We start from the raw sequence: 18,935 nt of genomic DNA, 5'->3' as shown, positions 1-18,935 counted from the left end.
TGTACCACACCAGGCACTCTCCCTCTGCTAGCAAGATGAGGCAGAGTCCAGCCAGTCCAAGTTCCCAAGTCCTAACACTCGATCCTTTGCAGTCATACGTTTTCAGATTTGGGCCCAGGCAAATAATTGGACTGGCATGTCCATCACCACCCGTTCAATTACAGCCATCAAGCGGGGCGCCTGCACCTACTGCTCCCCCGTTTGTCCCAGGCTGTCTAAAAAGGCTCCGCTGCCCCTGCCTGCACTGTCCGCTGCCTGCCCCTATCTAGGGCCATGTTTAGGACATGTTTAGTTACTCCCAACTCCCAACTTTGACACTATGCAAAAAGAAGATTCCCCATCACATCAAACTTGCGGTACATGCATGGAGTACTAAATGTAGATGAAATTAAAAACTAATTGCACAGTTTTGTTGTACTTTACGAGACGAATCTTTTGAGCCTAATTAGTCAATATTTGGACAATAATTCACAAATACAAACGAAACGCTACAGTGTGCTACAGTGCTGTAACAGTAATTTGGCACCTCCCAAATTCCCTAACTAAACAAGGCCTAGTTACTCCCAACTCCCAACTTTGACACTATGCAAAAAGAAGATTCCCTATCACATCAAACTTGCGGTACATGCATGGAGTACTAAATGTAGATGAAATTAAAAACTAATTGCACAGTTTTGTTGTACTTTGCGAGACGAATCTTTTAAGCCTAATTAGTCAATATTTGGACAATAATTCACAAATACAAACGAAACGCTACAGTGTGCTACAGTGCTGTAACAGTAATTTGGCACCTCCCAAATTCCCCAACTAAACACGGCCTAGCATCCCCACAGCACTGCAACAACGAAAACAAAACAAGTGCCCACTGTGCGTCTCTCCGTACTTTGCCTTCCCATGCATTCGTCCAATGCTAGTGCTTTGCTCTTGCAGGCAAGAATCTCAGCTCGCCACCGTAAATAAAAAAACACAAAGGATGGATGCAGTAAAAAAAAGAACATAACGACGAACTAGAGAAAGAGGCCAAGCCCAAATGTAAATCGAATCAAAAGGAAGAAACAAAGGAATTACAGCCTCGGAGCACAGGGGGTGCAATCCTCAACCCCTGACGAACAATTACAGGCACTACGTACGCACTCCATCCATCGACACTCATCTATCACCACCCTACATTTACACCTCGTTTTCTACACGAAGCAACGCATGCACACGTGCACCCACCGTTAAAAAACCTATGCGTTACCGTGCTACTACGCTTTCCATTCCCAGAACTCCTGGCTCCGCCCCGGCGCCCGCCTCCTGGGGACAGCCCTCTTCGGGGACCTGGCGGCTTTATCCTGCCGTCCCTTCTCTCTCCGGTCGCCGTCTCTCCTCTTCGCCCTCTCCTTCTTCACGTCCTCCGGTGCTGCCGCCGGCAGCTCGCCAGGTGCGTCGTCGGTGACAGTGAGAAGCGGCTCTAGGTCCTCGACGACCTTGGACATGTCGGGTCTGTTTTTGGGGCTGCCGCTCAGGCACTGGTACGCCACGAGAGCCGCCTTGTGGGCCGCGACGGTGGAGTACTTGCCCTCCAGGTCCGGGTCCATCACCCGGCCCAGCTTCTGCGGGTCCTTGAGCCACGACCGCATGTACTCCACCAGGTGCTGCTCCCGGCTGGGCCGGGTCTTGTCCACCGCCCGCCGCCCCGAGAGGATCTCGAGGAGCACCACGCCGAAGCTGTACACGTCGCTCTTCGCGGTGAGGTGGCCCGTGAGGATGTACTCGGGCGCGGCGTAGCCGTGGGTGCCCATGACGCGGGTGGAGACGTGGGTGTCGTCTCCCTCCGGGCCGTCCTTGGCGAGACCAAAGTCTGACAGCTTTGCCTCATAGTCCTGCAAAATCGAGAATCCATTCATGAGACTAGGGTCTTGTTTAGTTGGCCAAATTGGAAGGTGCCAAATTACTGTACAGGCACTGTAGCACACTGTAGCGTTTCGTTTGTATTTATGAATTATTGTCCAAACATTAACTAATTAGGTTTAAAAGATTCGTCTCGCAAAGTACAACAAAATTGTGCAATTAGTTTTTAATTTCATCTACATTTAGTACTCCATGCATGTACCACAAGTTTGATGTGATGGGGAATCTTCTTTTTGCATAGTGTCAAAGTTGGGAGTTGGGAGTGAAGTAAACAAGGGCTAGGATGATGGAGAGCATTGTTAATCAGCATCCGAATTCAGGCGTTTGTTGCTAGGTTTCTTCAATTCATACTAGTTTGTTTCACTAAATATTGGGCTGATTTAAAGCGCACCACGGCCCATTCAGCCATTCTTATCCCCGAAACTTTCTTATTTCTTCATAGCTAACTCTGAAATTTCGCTCGTCTGAATGCTTTTTATTTCCAATTTTCGAAGAAGTGTGGCACCTTTATTATATCTCAATGAAAGAAAGAAAGAAAATGGAAATGTGCAGCGGGCACCTGAAGACTTTTCGAGGGGTGGAGGTGGTTGGCACATGGAAACAAAGGTAAAGAATCGCAGATCACATTTTGAACAAAGCCGCAACCGGCCGAAACTGAAAAGGGACGACTCAAACCACCCATCTGACTATCTCCCTTCTTTTTTCTCGCTTACTTTTTTTTCCCCCGCAGAAACAAAAAGCAGTGTGAAAGGATATGAAAAGTAGCATCTTCAAATTTGTGGTGCAAGTGAAAGAGGCTCTCTGATCTTGTCAGCCCTCCCACGACCACAAGTGGCCTCGCCGCCGCCGCAGTTGAAAAGTAGCCGAGCAGCATGCAGCGCCGCAGCTAGAACTAGAAGGGTTTACTAGTAGGAACCGATCGATGTACCGAGTCAACTTACTGACGCTACTCGAAGGCTCGTTATACTTTGAACATTGAAGTCAACGTAGTAAGTACTCCAGTAAGTGCTAGTACTACCATGGATGCCACTGGATGGTGCAAGTGTTTCCTTTTTTTCCAGAAGAAAGAAATTAAACTGTGTAATAATAGGAAAAGGAACGAACAGCTAGCGTACGTACCGGGTTGAGCAGGATGTTGGACGTCTTGAAGTCTCGGTAGATGACGGGCTTCTCGGCGTCGTGAAGGAAGGCGAGGCCCTTGGCGGCGCCGACCGCGATGTTGAGCCGCGTTGACCACGACAAAACGGGCGGGAACTCTGCAAAAATAAACCCAGATATCGCCGTCACTGGCTGATCGCGCGCACCTCAAAATTAACAACGAACCAAAATGTCAACGTGTGCTGCGCATGCAACACCTTCTTCTTATATTTTTTTTCCCGTTGGTGACTATATATTGCTATCCAGCTACGCATTATCGATCGATATATTGGGTTAATATTGTCAACTGTGATGTGCCCGTGCACTGCAGCTATCATCTCTTGTAGTACATGCATATGCATGCTACTGTAGTTAGCAGCTAGGAGCTAGCCAAGCGTGCACTGGTACACATATCGTGGCTGGGTATGCATACCAAAAATTCTAATTCATTCATGCATGGCTCGCGTGTCATTTCAACAAAGGTAGTTGTCGACTTGTAGGAGCGAGAGTAGTTGGAGACAGGATGGAGCGAGCAAATGTGAAACCTAGCTACACGGAATCCTTAACCAGCTCAAGGTTTACCGTACGTGCTCGTCATTCTACAACCAACCCGAAGCATTAACCAAGCGGGCCCAGCCCAGGAAATGGTAAGCTATCAGAGTCAACAGGCCCGTGCAGGACTGGTCAACCACCTTTTGGTTAATTAGTTTGGTCCCTCTTTATTTCTCCCTGATCGCTCCCCCATGGCCTGTGGCCTCTCTTTCAAACAGTGTTTGGTTGTTCACCAGCTAGTCGTCCATCGGTTCATGGATGGAACTCCGTAGTGCGAGCTAGCTGGAGGAGCTACTGATGAAAGCAAGAGCTTAGCTTGCTAGCTAGCACGACGGATCGTCTCCGTTGACAACGTGGTCAGAAACAATCAGCTGCTTGCTGGCTCGTGTGTAGTGCAGTACAACTAAGTAAGTATAGCTAGCTGGTCTAATCAATTAGCTAGGTGATGCGCGTGCGTGGCTCCTATCGCCTAGCTAGTTCGAACGGTGGCGGTAACATCCATTCAGCTGACGTGGCACGCATGGCCCAGCTAACAGAGATAGTGATGAGCCACTAGCTAGGTATTAGTGGCTGATGCTACGTATCCTATATGTCATTTGGGATAAGCAGATTAGTTTAAAAATGAACCGGTATGTTTATCCTAAACATCATCGTATATTAAAAACAGAAGTATATAGCAGGTAAAATATATAGCAAATACGATACTGTGCTAACGAAGTATGCATAAATGATACTGCAATAATAGACTAGCTTTAACAAAGGATCAGCAGGGTGAATATACTCACTCTTGAAGAGGTGGTTCTCGAGGCTGCCCTTGGGCATGTACTCGTAGACGAGCAGCCGGTGCTCCTCCTCGCTGCAGTACCCGACGAGCTTCACCAGGTTGGGGTGCCGCAGCTGGCCGAGGAAGATGACCTCGGAGAGCCACTCCTTGTGGCCCTGCGTGCCCTCGGGGTCCCAGAGCTTGACGGCGATCTGCTGCGCGCGGAGCCCCGGCTTGGCGCCCTCCGCCACGGCGCCCTTGTACACGGGGCCGAACCCGCCCTCTCCCAGGAAGTTGCTGTCCACGAAACCCTGCGTCGCCGCCTTCAGATCCCCCACCGTGAACACGTGCAGGTTCGAACCCACCAGCGACACCGACAGGTCCTGGTCCGAGCACGTGCTCATCACGTCCGTCACCGACAGCCGCTGCTGCAGCCCCGCCGCCGCCGGGGACGACGACGGCGCCGGGGAAAGCGCGTGCCTCGCCGTCGCCGTGGTTGTTGTCCGCGGGCCGGGACGGACCTTGTTCCCGCCGCTCCCGCCCGCGCCGCCGGCACCGCCAAGGCACCCGCCGAACAGGAACCGCCACGCCGACAGCTGCTGCTGCTGCTTCTTCTTGGACGACGACGACTTCGCCATGATCTGCCTGCCTATCTTATTCTTCTTGTCTACCACACCATGCAAATCCGAGCTCCTCGCTCTCCAATCGATCCGTTGACGCCTCCTCCTGATGATGATCAGCGATCGATCCGTTGCAGGAGCTGGAGGATGGAATGGAATGGGGTCGAGCTGCTGCTGGGCCGGGGGAGTTGAGAAGAGAAGGGACGGAGGAGGGAGTATTAGTAGAGGGGCGAGCTACCAACCATGCCGAATAAATGGACGCGGGCGAGGGAGACGAGACCACTTCTTCCCCGACTCGCCCGTGCTGCTATGCTTTGCTACCGGTAACACGGGATTGATCAGATGATGGATGGACGGCCGCGTTGAGGCGTTCGGCCTCCGTTTCCCCGCCGGATCGGATGACATGTCGCCCCCGCTGACCGTTGACCTGACAGCCCAACGCCTGCCCTGCATGCATTGATTGATTCTTCTTCTCACTTCACAGTTTCTTTTTCTCTTACTTTTCTTTTTTTCTTTTTGGCTACTGGTTAGATAAAGTGTCCCTCAATTCTACCGGTTTTATATTACTAGTCTTGACGTTTTAACGGAAAATTTGAGGGAAAAAAAGCATGTCCGAGCGAGTACATCGTCAAGTCCATCTAGTACCACTACCTATTTCTTTGTTTTTGCATGGCTGCTATTGGCTTGTTGGTGATAATTTTCACGTTGATGGAAAATATGCTGCTGCTGCTGCTACAAAATCATAGTCTTTCGTTAGCAAGTGCACATAAAAATTGCACATCCAACAGCCATTCATCGTTCCTGTCCCACCAAAACAAACTACGCGGACTACTAAGAGCAACTCCAAGAGTACTCAAAAAATTCTTCCCAAAATTATGTATTGGGGGTTCTTCCAAAAAAAATTCCCCCAAAAATATATCAATCCACAGCAGATCGCTAATAAATAGTCTCTAATATTTTAAAACAAGTCACGTCATCGTATCAGAAGGGACGCGCGAGCGTGCGGGAATCAGGATTGGGGGAGGAATGCTAACGCTAAAATATACGCGGTGGTAGGCTGTTTTTTAGCGTTGCTAAAATATTGGGGAAGGTTTGGATGGACTGTTGGAGTTCGTTTTTTCTCCTTTTTTTCCTAAAAAAAGTATTGGGGTAAGATTAGCAGCCTCTTGGAGTTGCTCTAAATCATAGTAAACACAAGTTGGTCATACAAGCAAAAATACGTGATAAATTCATGGCCATCAACATAAATGTGCGGCAGAGCAAATTTATCTTAAAATTGTCAAACCAACAAAAAAAAGTGATTCCAAGTGTCAAGCCAACAGCAGGGGAAATTGCAGCCTCATCAAAGCTACCAGCCATTTCTAGGTTTAACACTTGGCAAATAATGACAATTTGTCTTCTCTGAAAAGCTAATTTCTAAAAATCAAACGGCAACGATGCCATATTACGCTCAAATAAACGGCAACGATCCCCCTAGCATCTCTAGCAGTGCAATGTGTTGCCCCTTTATTAGAAACAGCCTGTCTCGGCTTTAGCTTTCACACATTTCTACTCGGCAGAAATCCAGACCACAAGATACAGAAGCATCATGATCGAGGATCAGATGAGATCAAAGCAAATCATCCGCATCTCGCACACTAGGCATCACAGACTCGACAGCAGGAGTGGAGGTCCATGTCATCGGCCATCGCTCTCAATCGGAGTCCAGAGCGGAATTTAGAAATTCAGATGCGCCCATCGAGGTCGTTACAGAAACAGAGAGCGCCTCCATTGCTCCATCATCCCCTGCTGCTCCGTGTTTCTCCTGTCACTGTACTGGCGAGACACGAAGCGACGAGTAGCCAATTTGCAGAGGAGAAGAAAAATGGACAATGACAGGTTGCCGTTTCTTGCGCCCAACCTCAAAAAGGGGATGGATTAGGTTTGCAGAAATCGTCTGGGAAGTGGGAACAAGCTAGAGAGCGGTTGATCTTTACGGGTTTCTAGCTTTCTGTGGGTCTCTAGTGTAAGCATGCGTGAAGCTTTAGGGGTTTTGCCCATTTTATTCCTTGGTTCCATTTAGTGAGAGGAGTAGGGTAGGAACCAAGCTATATTAAGTTAGGGTTTGGCTTTGAATGAGTTGTAGCAAAACAAAACGATCACGGAGACTGCTGGGGCAGGTGAGGGGGGTACGACGTTGTAGTTCTTTGCCATTTCTAGAATAAAAATGAGTTGTGTTTACCACTATCATGATTCGCAGCAAGTTTTACTCACTTTGGATAAGACTTTCATGTGTAGGACTCCCACCGTCCTCCATCCTAAATTATTAGTTGTTTTGACTTTTCAGATTCATACTATTTATGTGCATAGTAAAATCTATGAATCGAGAAACACACCAACTTTGTGACTGAAAGTTAGAAAAGGGTAGTCATCTTCTGCTCCTTGACAGCGATCTTTCCCCACCGACATGTGGGGCCTATAGTAAAGCAATTTGTCTTAAGAACACCGTGCAATGGAACCTGGTGTTTGCTGCATAGCACGGTTTATAGATGCTCGAAAGCAAGTGAGCTCTTTTGACGAGGGGATCCATTGTGAAATACTAATAGCTACTTGTATTAGGTATTTGGATCGCGTTTTGCTCATGCAAACGTACATATAGGTGGTGCTGGAACCCTGACACATGAGCGACGGAATCTCCAACCCTCTTCCTCTGGGATAAAACAGAGGTCGTCCTAGCCACCAACAACCAATTCTTGGGGATCAGTGGAGAAACTTGAATTATTCCTACGTGCACGGTCTCACTGGCTGTGCTCTTTCTAGTATAAAGAAACGAGGTCGCGAAATCCTAAAATCGTGGAAACGATGGACACGCGTGGCATCTTATTATACCGAAATCATGTCAGTATAAACGTTACGACTTTTACGGGAGGGTTCAGTTCACAGCACAAATATTTAAATACTAGTTTGACAAGCAGCGCTAGCTCCAGATCATACTCCCGAGAACTTGAGGATAACTTGAACGGGGCGCTAGCTAACTACACAATCCGCGGGTCCGCCGCGCGCGCTTGCCATGGATATGAATTGCGAGCGTCCTGCGGCCGGGTCAACCGCAAGGCGACAAAGTTAATTAAATTGCATTCACAGCCGCTGCCAGCGCGTCCGTGAAGCTACCGCCACGCGCTATTGAAAAACCTTCACGTGGTGGGGGAAAAAAAAACAATTTTAACCGAGCCGGGTCGTGGCGTATGAACACCGTGACACGCGCCTGCCCGCGCGCACGAGCTCCGTCGACTCGAGAGGAGGAGGAGGAGGAACCGGCTGTACGGCGCAGTAGCACGACTCCATGTGGAACACGGACGCATCCACGCTGTATAGCAGCACCTCATGTAGTGCTAACAGCTGACACAACCACTTTTTTACTAGCAACCTCTATTTCGCTCCAATGTGAAAGAAAGAAACCTGGCGCAGTACTCAGGTAGGCCCGCCCGCCTCCTTCCCGCGGAGATGGCGATGCAGGTTCTTCCTCTCCCTCGCCATCCCCCCCACTGCGTGATAGCAGGCAAAGGCTTTCTCCTTGCCATTAGAAGGAGGCGCAAGCGACTGGGGCCAGCAGAAGGAGGCGCAGGATGATTGGGATGATCTGTTCGAGTAGATCGGGACGAAACGGGATCGACGGCCGTCGCGGAGGCCGCGATGCGCTCCCCCTGGCCCCTCAACCCGTCTTGGCGCTGCAGCATGAATGGATTCGTCGGCATGAGGATCTGCATCTCCGTTCGTACTGAATCCCGTATACCCCTGCGCTCCACTGTTTAGCCAGGGTGCCAGTCCAAAAGATTCCCTTGGCACCCTCCAAAAAAGCGTCCTGTCATCCTCTTTGCTGCCACTTTTTCCTAGGACAGTAGGACTCATCCTGTTGTTTGCCGCCGCCCTCGCTCGATCGCCCTCCTTGATGGCGCCGCCGCCGCAGCTGCCGTGGCCAGCCATGCCGATGCAAGTAATCGCCGGGTCAGCGGCGGCTCAACCTCCTTGTTCGCATCAGTGCCTGCTCGGCTCCGGCGCGGGCAGCAGGTCAAGGTCGCCAAGAACACCTGAGAGAAACCTACTGATTACCCAACTTATTGAACACATTTCCGCGATGTGGACAACGGACACGTTGAAACAACTGCTTCTCTCTTCTCATGGATCGACTAAAGATCCACAGATTACTACTGAAACTCTTCCCAACTAAGCTAGTAGCAGAAACTCCAATACTCCATTAACAACACGCAATTAGATAACTAGCTGGCGGGATCATCTCTGAACTTATCTGTCTCAGCTGCTCTGCCTGACGCCGCCATCAGCGCACGCTGCCAATCAGTAGCGGGATCATATCTGCACTCTATTCCATACTAGCCTTGCTGTAGCCTGTAGGCTGCGACAGGACAGCTCCTCATGGCCGGCCGTGGACACTACCCTCAGCTCGCCCTTGGTCCCCAGCGCCGAGTCAGGGGGTGTGGCCGTGTCACATCGAAATCGGAAGCTAATTAGGAGAATTAAATATAAGTTAATTCTAAAACTAATTGCACAGGTGGAGGGACAAATCTATTAAGCCTAATTAATCCATCATTTGCTAATGTAGCAACACATTGTCAAATCATGGACTAATTAGACTTAATAGATTCGTCTCGCCGTTTAGTCTCCATCTGTACAATGGTTTTGTAAATAGTCTATGTTTAATCTTACGATTACTAATTGGAGGCTCCTTTTGAAGCCTCCAGGTGAAGCCACCTAGGATTCCTAGGTGGACACTCTAAAAAAAAAAGAGAAATTCTAGAAAGTCTCACAAAAAAAGCAAAACATCCAACCATCAATTGATAGATTCAAATCATCGTAGCCATTGGATCTATTATATTTTTTAAAAAATTACCCACCTAAAAATAGCCTAAAGTAACCCCCTAAATCTATATATAAATTACCCACCTATGCCATTATATAAAATAAACTAAAGCAACCCCTAATCTTTATCAAAATTACCCACTTATGCCATTATAAATAATATTTAAAATAACCCCCTAATTTGCAACTGAATTGCCCACCACTATTACTTAAAAAACTTAAAGGAACCCCTTAAATTTGCATCTATATTACCCACTCATGCTATTATTAAAAATAACATAAGGTAACCCTACGTTTGAATCAAATAACCTTAATTAAAAATATACATCAATATATGATTCTAAATCATATATATCTTGCACTATTGGTATACGATATAATAATTAACGTCTATACGCATGATGTGTGTCACCATTTATAAAGATCTAAAAATTTCTATGTTAAAATTGTATCTCAAACTTAAGGTTCATTAAACAAATTCAAGCGTATACCTGCGATGCAAAGTGAAAAGTTAAAGATTATAAATGTGGATGAAAATACTATAGAGTAATTACTAAATAAAATCTATCACAATTGGATGAAGATATCAAGTATATATCTATATAAGTATTGTATTCGAATATTTAACAAACGAGAGGTAGCTTATGATAATAGTTTTGTAGCAATGTAGTCTCATTTTTTTCCATTGGAGGCTCCCTATTAGTTCCCATGAGACAAGCTAGAAAAAAGAGATAAATTCTTATAAAAATTAAAAACATCAAACACCAATCCTGTAAACTCTAATAATCATAGCCATTGATCTATTATATTTTCTAAAAAATTACCCACCACTATCATTGTGAAAATATTAAAAAATGAGCTCTAAACCTATATCTAAATTACCAAGCTCAGCTATTATAAAAAATAATCTAAAGTAACCCCATAATCTTCATCCAGTTTACTAATACTTATCATTATAAATCATTATAAAGCATAACTTAAAATGTCATTCTAAAATTTTATCTATGTTACCCACGTACGTCGTTATTAAAAATAACCTAAACATGTGCATCATATGTCCAAAAGTAAATTAATATATGATTCTAAATTACCTATTTATATCATTGTTAATATAAAAATACTAAGTTAAAGTATATACACACGATGAATCCCACGATGTAGACCATTTATACATGTACGTGAGGAATCGATGAAAAATATTGATTTGTATGCTAAACATAATGTATGGAGGATTGGAGGTGCAATACAAAATGGAAAAAGTATGAATATGGATAAAAAAGTGCATAGAGTAATTATTAATTAAAAACAATCACACCTAGACAAAGATAGGTATATATCTATATAAGTATTATGTCGAAGTATTAAAAAATGAGAGAGTTAAACAATTTCTAAATAATTTGTAAATACAATAGTTTCTAAAAATATTAGTCCGTGCGGGAGCACGGGTTGGTGAACTAGTACTCCTAATTAGTATCTAAATGTTCGATGTGACGGGACTAAACTCTAGGGGGTGGAACCCTCAGTCGGCGCCACCGACTGGTCCATCGATGGCATGCTAGTCCGGGTGGAAAAACAGAAAAGAGAGAGGAAGAGAGTGCGAGCAACAACATACGACAGGGAGCAGGGCGAGCGAGGCGAGGCCGCGAGGGCGGCAGCAGATTGGAGCATGAGAAAAAGCAAGCACCATGACGGGGATACTAACAAGTGGGTCCATGTTCCACATTGGGCTGAATAAGCCAGCATGGTGTGCCTACATGGCAAAACCACCTTGTGAAACTAGCTTGGGGTGTTGTTTAAACGGTTTTGCAAAGGTTAGGGGGTTAAATACTCGGTTTCATAGTTGAGGGGGTGATGTAATGCACCCTCGATACTTTGAGGGGGTTATGTAAACTTTTTTCTTCACATGTACAAGTCCACAGGTGCAGGCGCGCGGGCAGGGACGGCTTCATCCCAGGAAGAAAGAAACTTGGAGGACTTTGAGGCACTATTTGAAACTTCCGGGACTAAATTGAGCATCTAGCTAAACTTTAGGGATGAAATAAGAGGGATAACAAATTCGCATGACTTTTCTTTTTCCCGAGAACGTGCACCAGCACGTATTTCATTAAGAGATAGAAAGCACGACCAAGCCCTTTGCTTCACACTCGCTGCATTCGCCAATCCCAATCAGAAAACACGAGTTTGAACGGTGAGGGCACCTGAACCATGCAATAGCAATAGATTCTAGAACTGCAGAAAAAGAATCAATCATCTCTATTCTCAACCAAAGCACCAAGCACATTTGATAACAGTTCAGTCAATAGCTGGTGAGAATTCCATTTTCAATACAGAAAAAGGCTGGGTCACTCTGCCGTCTGTTTCCATGAACGATCCAAGCCCCGGTCCGCAAATGTCTTACCAAAGACCAAGACATAAACAGATGTTTTATACATTAATTATGTCACCCTCCTTAATTCTTGCACTTAAATTTAATTTGTTCGTCTGCGTTGGATGGAATAGCGAAACAGCAAGCACTTTGGCAGGTGCAACCACAGCTCAAAGACCCTTGTGTGATCTCACTGACGTAGTGGTGCTAACCACAAACACAAATTCTAGACAAACAGTTCTTTAAAGTTTAAACCCCAAAAAACAGAGGAGGAACATGTACGTACACATCTACGCGCTCATCATACCTTTTTCATGCCCAAAATCCTTATGTTTAATTGGTCTACTAATGTTCCCTTACGGAAGCAAGCTAGCTATCAGCATAATATAGAAGAGGGTTTTCTTCGAGACGGAAAAAATAATAATGGGACATAAATATGTGCAGGGAGATTCTTGGGCATCCTAACCTTTCTGAGCTTGTTAAATTATTGGAACACATCAATGTCGTCAGTGATGCTATACATGTCTGCTGATCAGCACTAAACTACTGTATTTTTGTCCCAATTTGCCGGCCAGAAGCAAGCACTTGAAAAATCTTTTGCTGCCATTTAGTCAACCATCCTTCTGCTTCCATGCTGATTTTTTTGCCCCAGTACAGCCACTAGTAGTTAACAATAGCGTATATGAACCCATGAGGAAACATCATCGCCTAGTCATGCGTCACCGTGCTTTCACTTAGACTAATCTCAAAACTAATGACTTGCCGTTCAAGGTCTCTGTTTTGGTTTCCCTGGTACTGTATGCCAATGTTGGAGGATTAGCTAGCTAGGCTCTATCTTGTTCAGGTACAAAACAAAATATCAACATGGCTGGCAAATCATCAACTTGTCTGCCATTTGGACTTGTGGTACACAAAACTTACGACTTGCCTTTCATGCTTCAATCATCGTTTTATCTTGGCCGCCGTGGCGCCGTCACAAAACCGCCGTCTCTGATTGTACCATCGCCCTTTTTTTCTCCATACAATACTGTCATTAACGTGTGCGTACGTGTGTGATCGTTGTCATGCTGACGATTCAGTTTTATGGAAGATGGTGATGTGGCATAGGTCAAGGTCCAAGAGAGGACTACTCTCACTGTGGTTGAGATGTTTAGGAGAGAGAGGAGAAGGAAGAAGAAAAAGTGTGGCAAACTATCCTCATTCCCATTATTTCACACAGATTTGTTAGAGAGAGCTACTTTGATTGCTGTGTAGCGTTATGGAAAACGCAAATTTTTAATCGGTCAGTCGCCATTAGATGTTCGTGGAAATATCTACCGAAGAAGTTTCCAAATCAAGTTGCTGAATTGACTAGAGTTCTTCTCTATTATTTTCAGTATTCCCATCGAGATATCATCTCCTGCTCTGGACTAATTTTGGGCCACAAACAACTTGCTTCAGCAGAGCTTCTTCTTCCGTGTGTGCTCCCTGTAAATAGACTGCAGAAATCTTCAAGCACCAGTGTCGTTGCCACTAGTGGACAGCTATATTTGTGTCCCCTCACCGTCGGCTATGGATACTTGTTTTTATGATTGGTAGGAAAGTAGACATTTCTGAAATGGAAAGACAGTTCTGAATCCGCTTTGCACTGACGTCGCTAGAGTTTACTTTCCCCCAAGAACGGAGTGGTGTGTACACGCATTCTCTGATGATAGGAAAGGAAATCATCCCATGCGTTTTGAGTTACATTGGCACTACACAGACCCTGAAACTTCCAGACATGATTTAGGTCAGCAGGGACGGAGAGACGATAGGGAAAAAAACAAGAAACGGAAATTTTTAGGCAGCTTCCAACTCGCACGGAAATACGCCGCAGCATTTCATAGCTGCATAGATGAACATCCATATAGTGACGTGGATGCTCACTTTTGAAATTTGATGTACATGCTTTGCTGACGTGGATATACGGTCATATTTTGCACGCGGTATGGACACATGCTACCTTAGAACAGGAGCACATGAGCATCGTAAAAGAGGTCGCAGCTTTCCTCTCTTTATCTGAAAGAGGGCGAGGCAAAAGTGTGAACATTAAAGCAGCAGAAAGGCGCGCCATTTCATTTCCAGGGATAAAGCAAAGTCGTGGGCTAGCCGACTCTTCCAGGAAATCAAAAGCCACTGGCTTTGAGAGAGAGAGAGCATTGGAGCTAGCCAACATCCGAAGCAAAACCTCTCAGAAATTCAACATGGTCGGTCAGGCATCGATCGAAGGTCCTGTGGCTCTCGCTGCATGGCAACGGTGAAATATCTTTCTAGGTAACTTACTTCACTACATCTCTTTGCTATCCAGAAAGCCACGCATGCATGAGAAGAGCACGAACCTCATTTCTTTCGTTTATCACGAGCCGGAAACTATACAAAATGCACTGTCAATGAAGTGGGAAGCTGATTGCTGGATTTTCTATGTCCAACAAATCAAAGCTGTCAATGAACACAAGGTGACGTGGGCTCTAGAATTTCCAATCGACTGAAACGTGACGAGCAGCAAGGAGCCGAGGGAAACAACAACAACAAAAGCAGAGAACTGCCGCACCTCGAAAAGGCAAAGCTGGCCGAAAAGGCCAAGTTGACAACGTGAGAGAGGCTCGCAGTCACAGAACCCGCAGCAGGAACGTGATCTTTGGAAGATCGGGGCGCAGCGCGTGGATGACGCGAGCCACATCTCCTGAGGATCGCCGGGACCCGTGTGCTGTCCCCTGAAAGGCAGGGGGTTGACGACGACGACGGATCATGGATCTCGATCTCTGCCTTCTCTGGTGCGCGTCAGCCCGACAGATGATGCGTCGTCGGCGACCCCGCGAATTTCAGAGTTCAGGAGCCGACTGCACACATAAAAAAGAAAGCCGCAAGCAAAGCAACGCTCAACTCTTCAACTGTATGAAACAGCCACGGCCGTCGAAGAGGCGGACCACACGGTTCCAGGGTACGTTCAAGTTCACATCAGCGTGACGCACCCGTGCCGTCACTGGGCAGGGTTAACCTTTTCTGTTTAGTATTTTTTTACGCTTCTTTTTTACATTTCAGTCATTTGTTCATTTTGCTACGTTTTCCACTCAATATGCCAGATGGTAAATAAGGAAGCGACATAAATTCCCGCCAAAACCGGTAATTCTCGGCAAAACTCCGTCAGCCGCGTATCTTACCTTTTGCTGCACCTGCCATTTTCCTAGTGCTTCGGAGTTCAGACCCAGAAAAACTGAAAACAGCTAAGTGTTCCCGCGCCGACACCTGCGAGGGCGAAGCGGCGAATGGGCTAAAATAGAACAGATCTTCAAGCATGGCCATCAAAACTGATAAAACAAGACAAGAAGAGAGTCAAAAACATGATGCCCTGCTTTTGTCATGGAACGTCTTCTGAAGCACAATGGAAACAAAACAGATTGAGTTTAACGTTCCGATCATTAAACCAACATTCTATCTGCCTGCGGGGGACATACTATCATCTTAGCTTTCTACAATTTAAACTAAATTCTAGCCCACTCACTTCTGTGGGCCGATACATTTTAACTAAATTCTCAGCCCACTAGATTGTGCCTTCCAAATAATAGGCCCTAATAAAAGGCTTAAAACCATATATGATAAGTGCTCCGATATCGATAGTCCATGGGCCCTATGTGAAAGCCACAATAAGAGTCCAAGGGCAAAATCGGACAAACCAAAGTTTTTTTTCCCCTAACAGAAGTCAGCAACTGGGGCCTTCTTAAATTTATAACAAAAAGAAAAGGCTATACAAAAGAGTTTATAAGAGCTGCAAGCTGAAAGAAGATGCTACGGAAAACGTTAACTGAAATTACTAATCCAGTCATCTCATGACACTTTCACTAATGGTTTAGCTCTAAGTACAACCAGACTAGTTCCTCCTTTCAAGCTTCAACGTAAGGATGGCCAATAATGGAAGGAAGAAGATGATTAGAAAGGTCTTTGGTGCTATTTTATTTTTTTATAGAAGTCATTTGTGTCAAGTTATCCTTACTCTTTGGGGCCACAAAATGGGAGTTGCGTCAGAAGCATATGTGAAGAGTTGGACCATTTTGCCATGCGTCGGTAGTTACCTTAGTCTTAGGTGTAGGGGTAATTTAGACCTTTGCCTTAAACCTATATATATTGGCTGTGGCTAGTTAGGATGGTGGATCTCTTGCCCCTTCAAAACACGAGTTTCATTTTGCATCTAAAAGTGCTTGAGAGAGAGGAGAAGGAAAGGAAAGGGCAACCATTTCAATCTTCTTGTTCTTCCATATCTAAGAAGGGGGCGAAGGGAGCATGTTAGACGATGTTTGTACAGGTGAATTTTTGGTGAATCTATTGAAGTTTGTTTACATCTCGTGCTCCAAACATCATCTCCTTGTAGTCTATTGTGTTTTGGTACTTTTGCTATTTCCTGAGTTATTTCTTTCCGAATTTTGTTCTTGCGATTCAAGAATTTTGGTGTGCTTTTATCGGGCAAATCAAAGCTAGGATATGTGCCACATCATCTAGGGTCATCCCCTTGCAAGATTTGGCACGTGCTCTTTAAATTTTGGATTTTCCTAAAATTCCCCTCTTTAAGGGTTCTTGTCCAAATTCATGAAATTCGGGTGAAGTTTTGATCTTTTTAAAGAGATCTTTGCAAAGACCTACCATGTTGATGTTATGTTGTGTGGCTAAAATTCGTGACGTTTGGATCTTGTTTGCTCGAATACCAAGGTTAGGTTTTTGGGGGTTGTTTCTGAGTTCTTCATGCCTTTTTCTTGAGCCTATTGCTTACCAAAAATCATGAATCTGGTGGTGAATCTTTGATCTTTCTGAAAAGATCTCTTGTGGAGTGATTTTCAATTACTTTTTTGTGAGATTTAGTGGTTGTTTGATTAGATTTGGAGAGTTAACTTTCTTTTTCGGATTGATTTCTATACAATTCCAATTCAGCCGGTCCTGAGAGGCTCAGCCGGCCCAGACATCCCAGGAACCCAAGAGCACATTTTGGATGAGCCGGCCCTAGTCTAACATCCTAAGGACTCGAGAGCTCGTCCCAGCTCAACCTGTCTAGACCTTTTTGGGTTGATTTTCTCTTGTACCTTTTGGTGTTTGCTTTCGCTTCCATGTGAGATTGCTTCCTAGCACAATTGCTAGGTCTAGTAGCTTTCTTATAGTTACGTAGACTTGATACTGCTAGAAGAGAGGGTCATCTGGGTTTTATTTTGGGATATAGGTTATGATTCTCATTGAGCTTTTTTTAGGCTCCTATTCAACCACTCTAGTCACCAATCTTGTCCAACGCGCACCTACTTGAAGTGTGGAGAAGCAAGGGTAATACTAATGTGATAATAGTAAGCACACTTGGAAGAAAATCACCAAAACCCTAGATATATACCCATTCATCATGCATATCCTATGTCACCGCCTTACTTTAGGACACGATTTAGATCTTGAAATTGATTGGAGAGGTAATCGGAAGTTTCTGTGCACATCATTCTGGAGAAACAATTTGACAAAGAAATTCAGGATCCTAGCAAATGGAGAATAACTTTGTGCACATCATTTTGGAGAAACAATTTGACGAAGAAATATAGGATCCTAAAAAATGGAGAATAACTTTGGGAATCTCCACTCGTGACTTGCGGATTAAGGGTGAAAATGGATGTTTTTCTCACACGTGACGGTTTTTGTCTCATAGCAACGGTCTAATGCTGCAACGGCTAGTTTGACCAAGGCTAGCATGCAAAATCCTTGGGATTGTGGGATTTCACTAACTTCCTAAATTGTTTCATAATGGTTAGTGTGAATGACAACACCAACATGACTACCTGGTATAGCTACTCAAATAGTTTGCAATATCGTATCAATTCCAGCTCACATCCAGTGTGAATGAGAGCAACACCAGATTTCTTGAGATCCTAGGATTTCACCACTTTCGAAATAGTTCGCCAACTCTATAAAAGTGGACGGGCCGATTATTTGCTATCAACAGAAAAGTTAGAATTCCCCTCCTCTCTCTCTCCCCCCTCTCGTGTTCCTACGCGAGGACAATATGCCTGCACCACCAAGGATCTCACCCCAAGTGCGACTCCACGCTCCACGACGTGAGTTTGTGCTACGTTCTCCACATCAGGCCGTGTGCTCAAGAACGAGCAATGGAAAATTGCAAGTCCTGATTCAATGGGAAGGCTTTCCTGATGAGGATGCTTCTTGGGTAGATGTGGAGGAGCTTCGCCGGCTTTATCCTTTATTCCGCCTCAGGTTCGGGATTGTGTATCATCGCCGTGGGCGTGGCGCATGAGGCAGGGCTCACAAAGACTATCGATCGATCAAGATTCGGATGATTTCAGAAAGTTTCATTTTTCATCTTATCAATTATTTGTTTTTTATCTTATCTAAACAAATTTTATAGATCCCCCTCTATATGAGGCTGGAGTTATTTGCTTTTTCATGAATTGGAATACAATCGCTTTTTATGCCGGAATGAGTTCGTCTTGTACTATGTTTTCTCATGTAACATAGCATTTTGCTATAGCTAGCCATTGCTCTCGTTACCTCAAGGGCGCTGCAGATTTGTATTATATCTTGACGGGAGCATGATGATACAACGAGAAATGCAACATTAGGCCTAGAGCACGAGCCGTGCCCTGTGTCTCATGAGCCGCCAATTTCGTTCTCTCACCACATTTACTCAAGTAAACGTCGGACGACCTAGCTATAATGGCGATATAGAGATCCCACAAACTCCCGTTTTACTGCCCTT

General features: G+C 45.3%; 1 protein-coding gene across 1 annotated transcript; it reads right to left on the bottom strand.

Moving 5' to 3' along the window:
* Window positions 1–1,008: 1,008 nt before the first annotated feature.
* On the bottom strand, window positions 1,009–5,435 carry LOC101773503 (serine/threonine-protein kinase RIPK). Its single transcript, XM_004984003.3, has 3 exons — window positions 4,368–5,435; window positions 3,013–3,149; window positions 1,009–1,865 (listed from the first exon to the last, which is right to left on the bottom strand). Exons 1-3 carry the CDS (start codon window positions 4,981–4,983, stop codon window positions 1,248–1,250), a joined length of 1,371 nt encoding a protein of 456 aa, XP_004984060.1. The 5' UTR covers window positions 4,984–5,435; the 3' UTR covers window positions 1,009–1,247.
* Window positions 5,436–18,935: the final 13,500 nt, after the last annotated feature.

This window comes from Setaria italica, chromosome IX (assembly GCF_000263155.2).
Source record: "Setaria italica strain Yugu1 chromosome IX, Setaria_italica_v2.0, whole genome shotgun sequence".
Classification (NCBI taxonomy): domain Eukaryota; kingdom Viridiplantae; phylum Streptophyta; class Magnoliopsida; order Poales; family Poaceae; genus Setaria; species Setaria italica.
The sequence above is the reverse complement of the archived record's forward strand: the minus strand, read 5'-3'. Positions and strand labels throughout refer to the sequence as shown.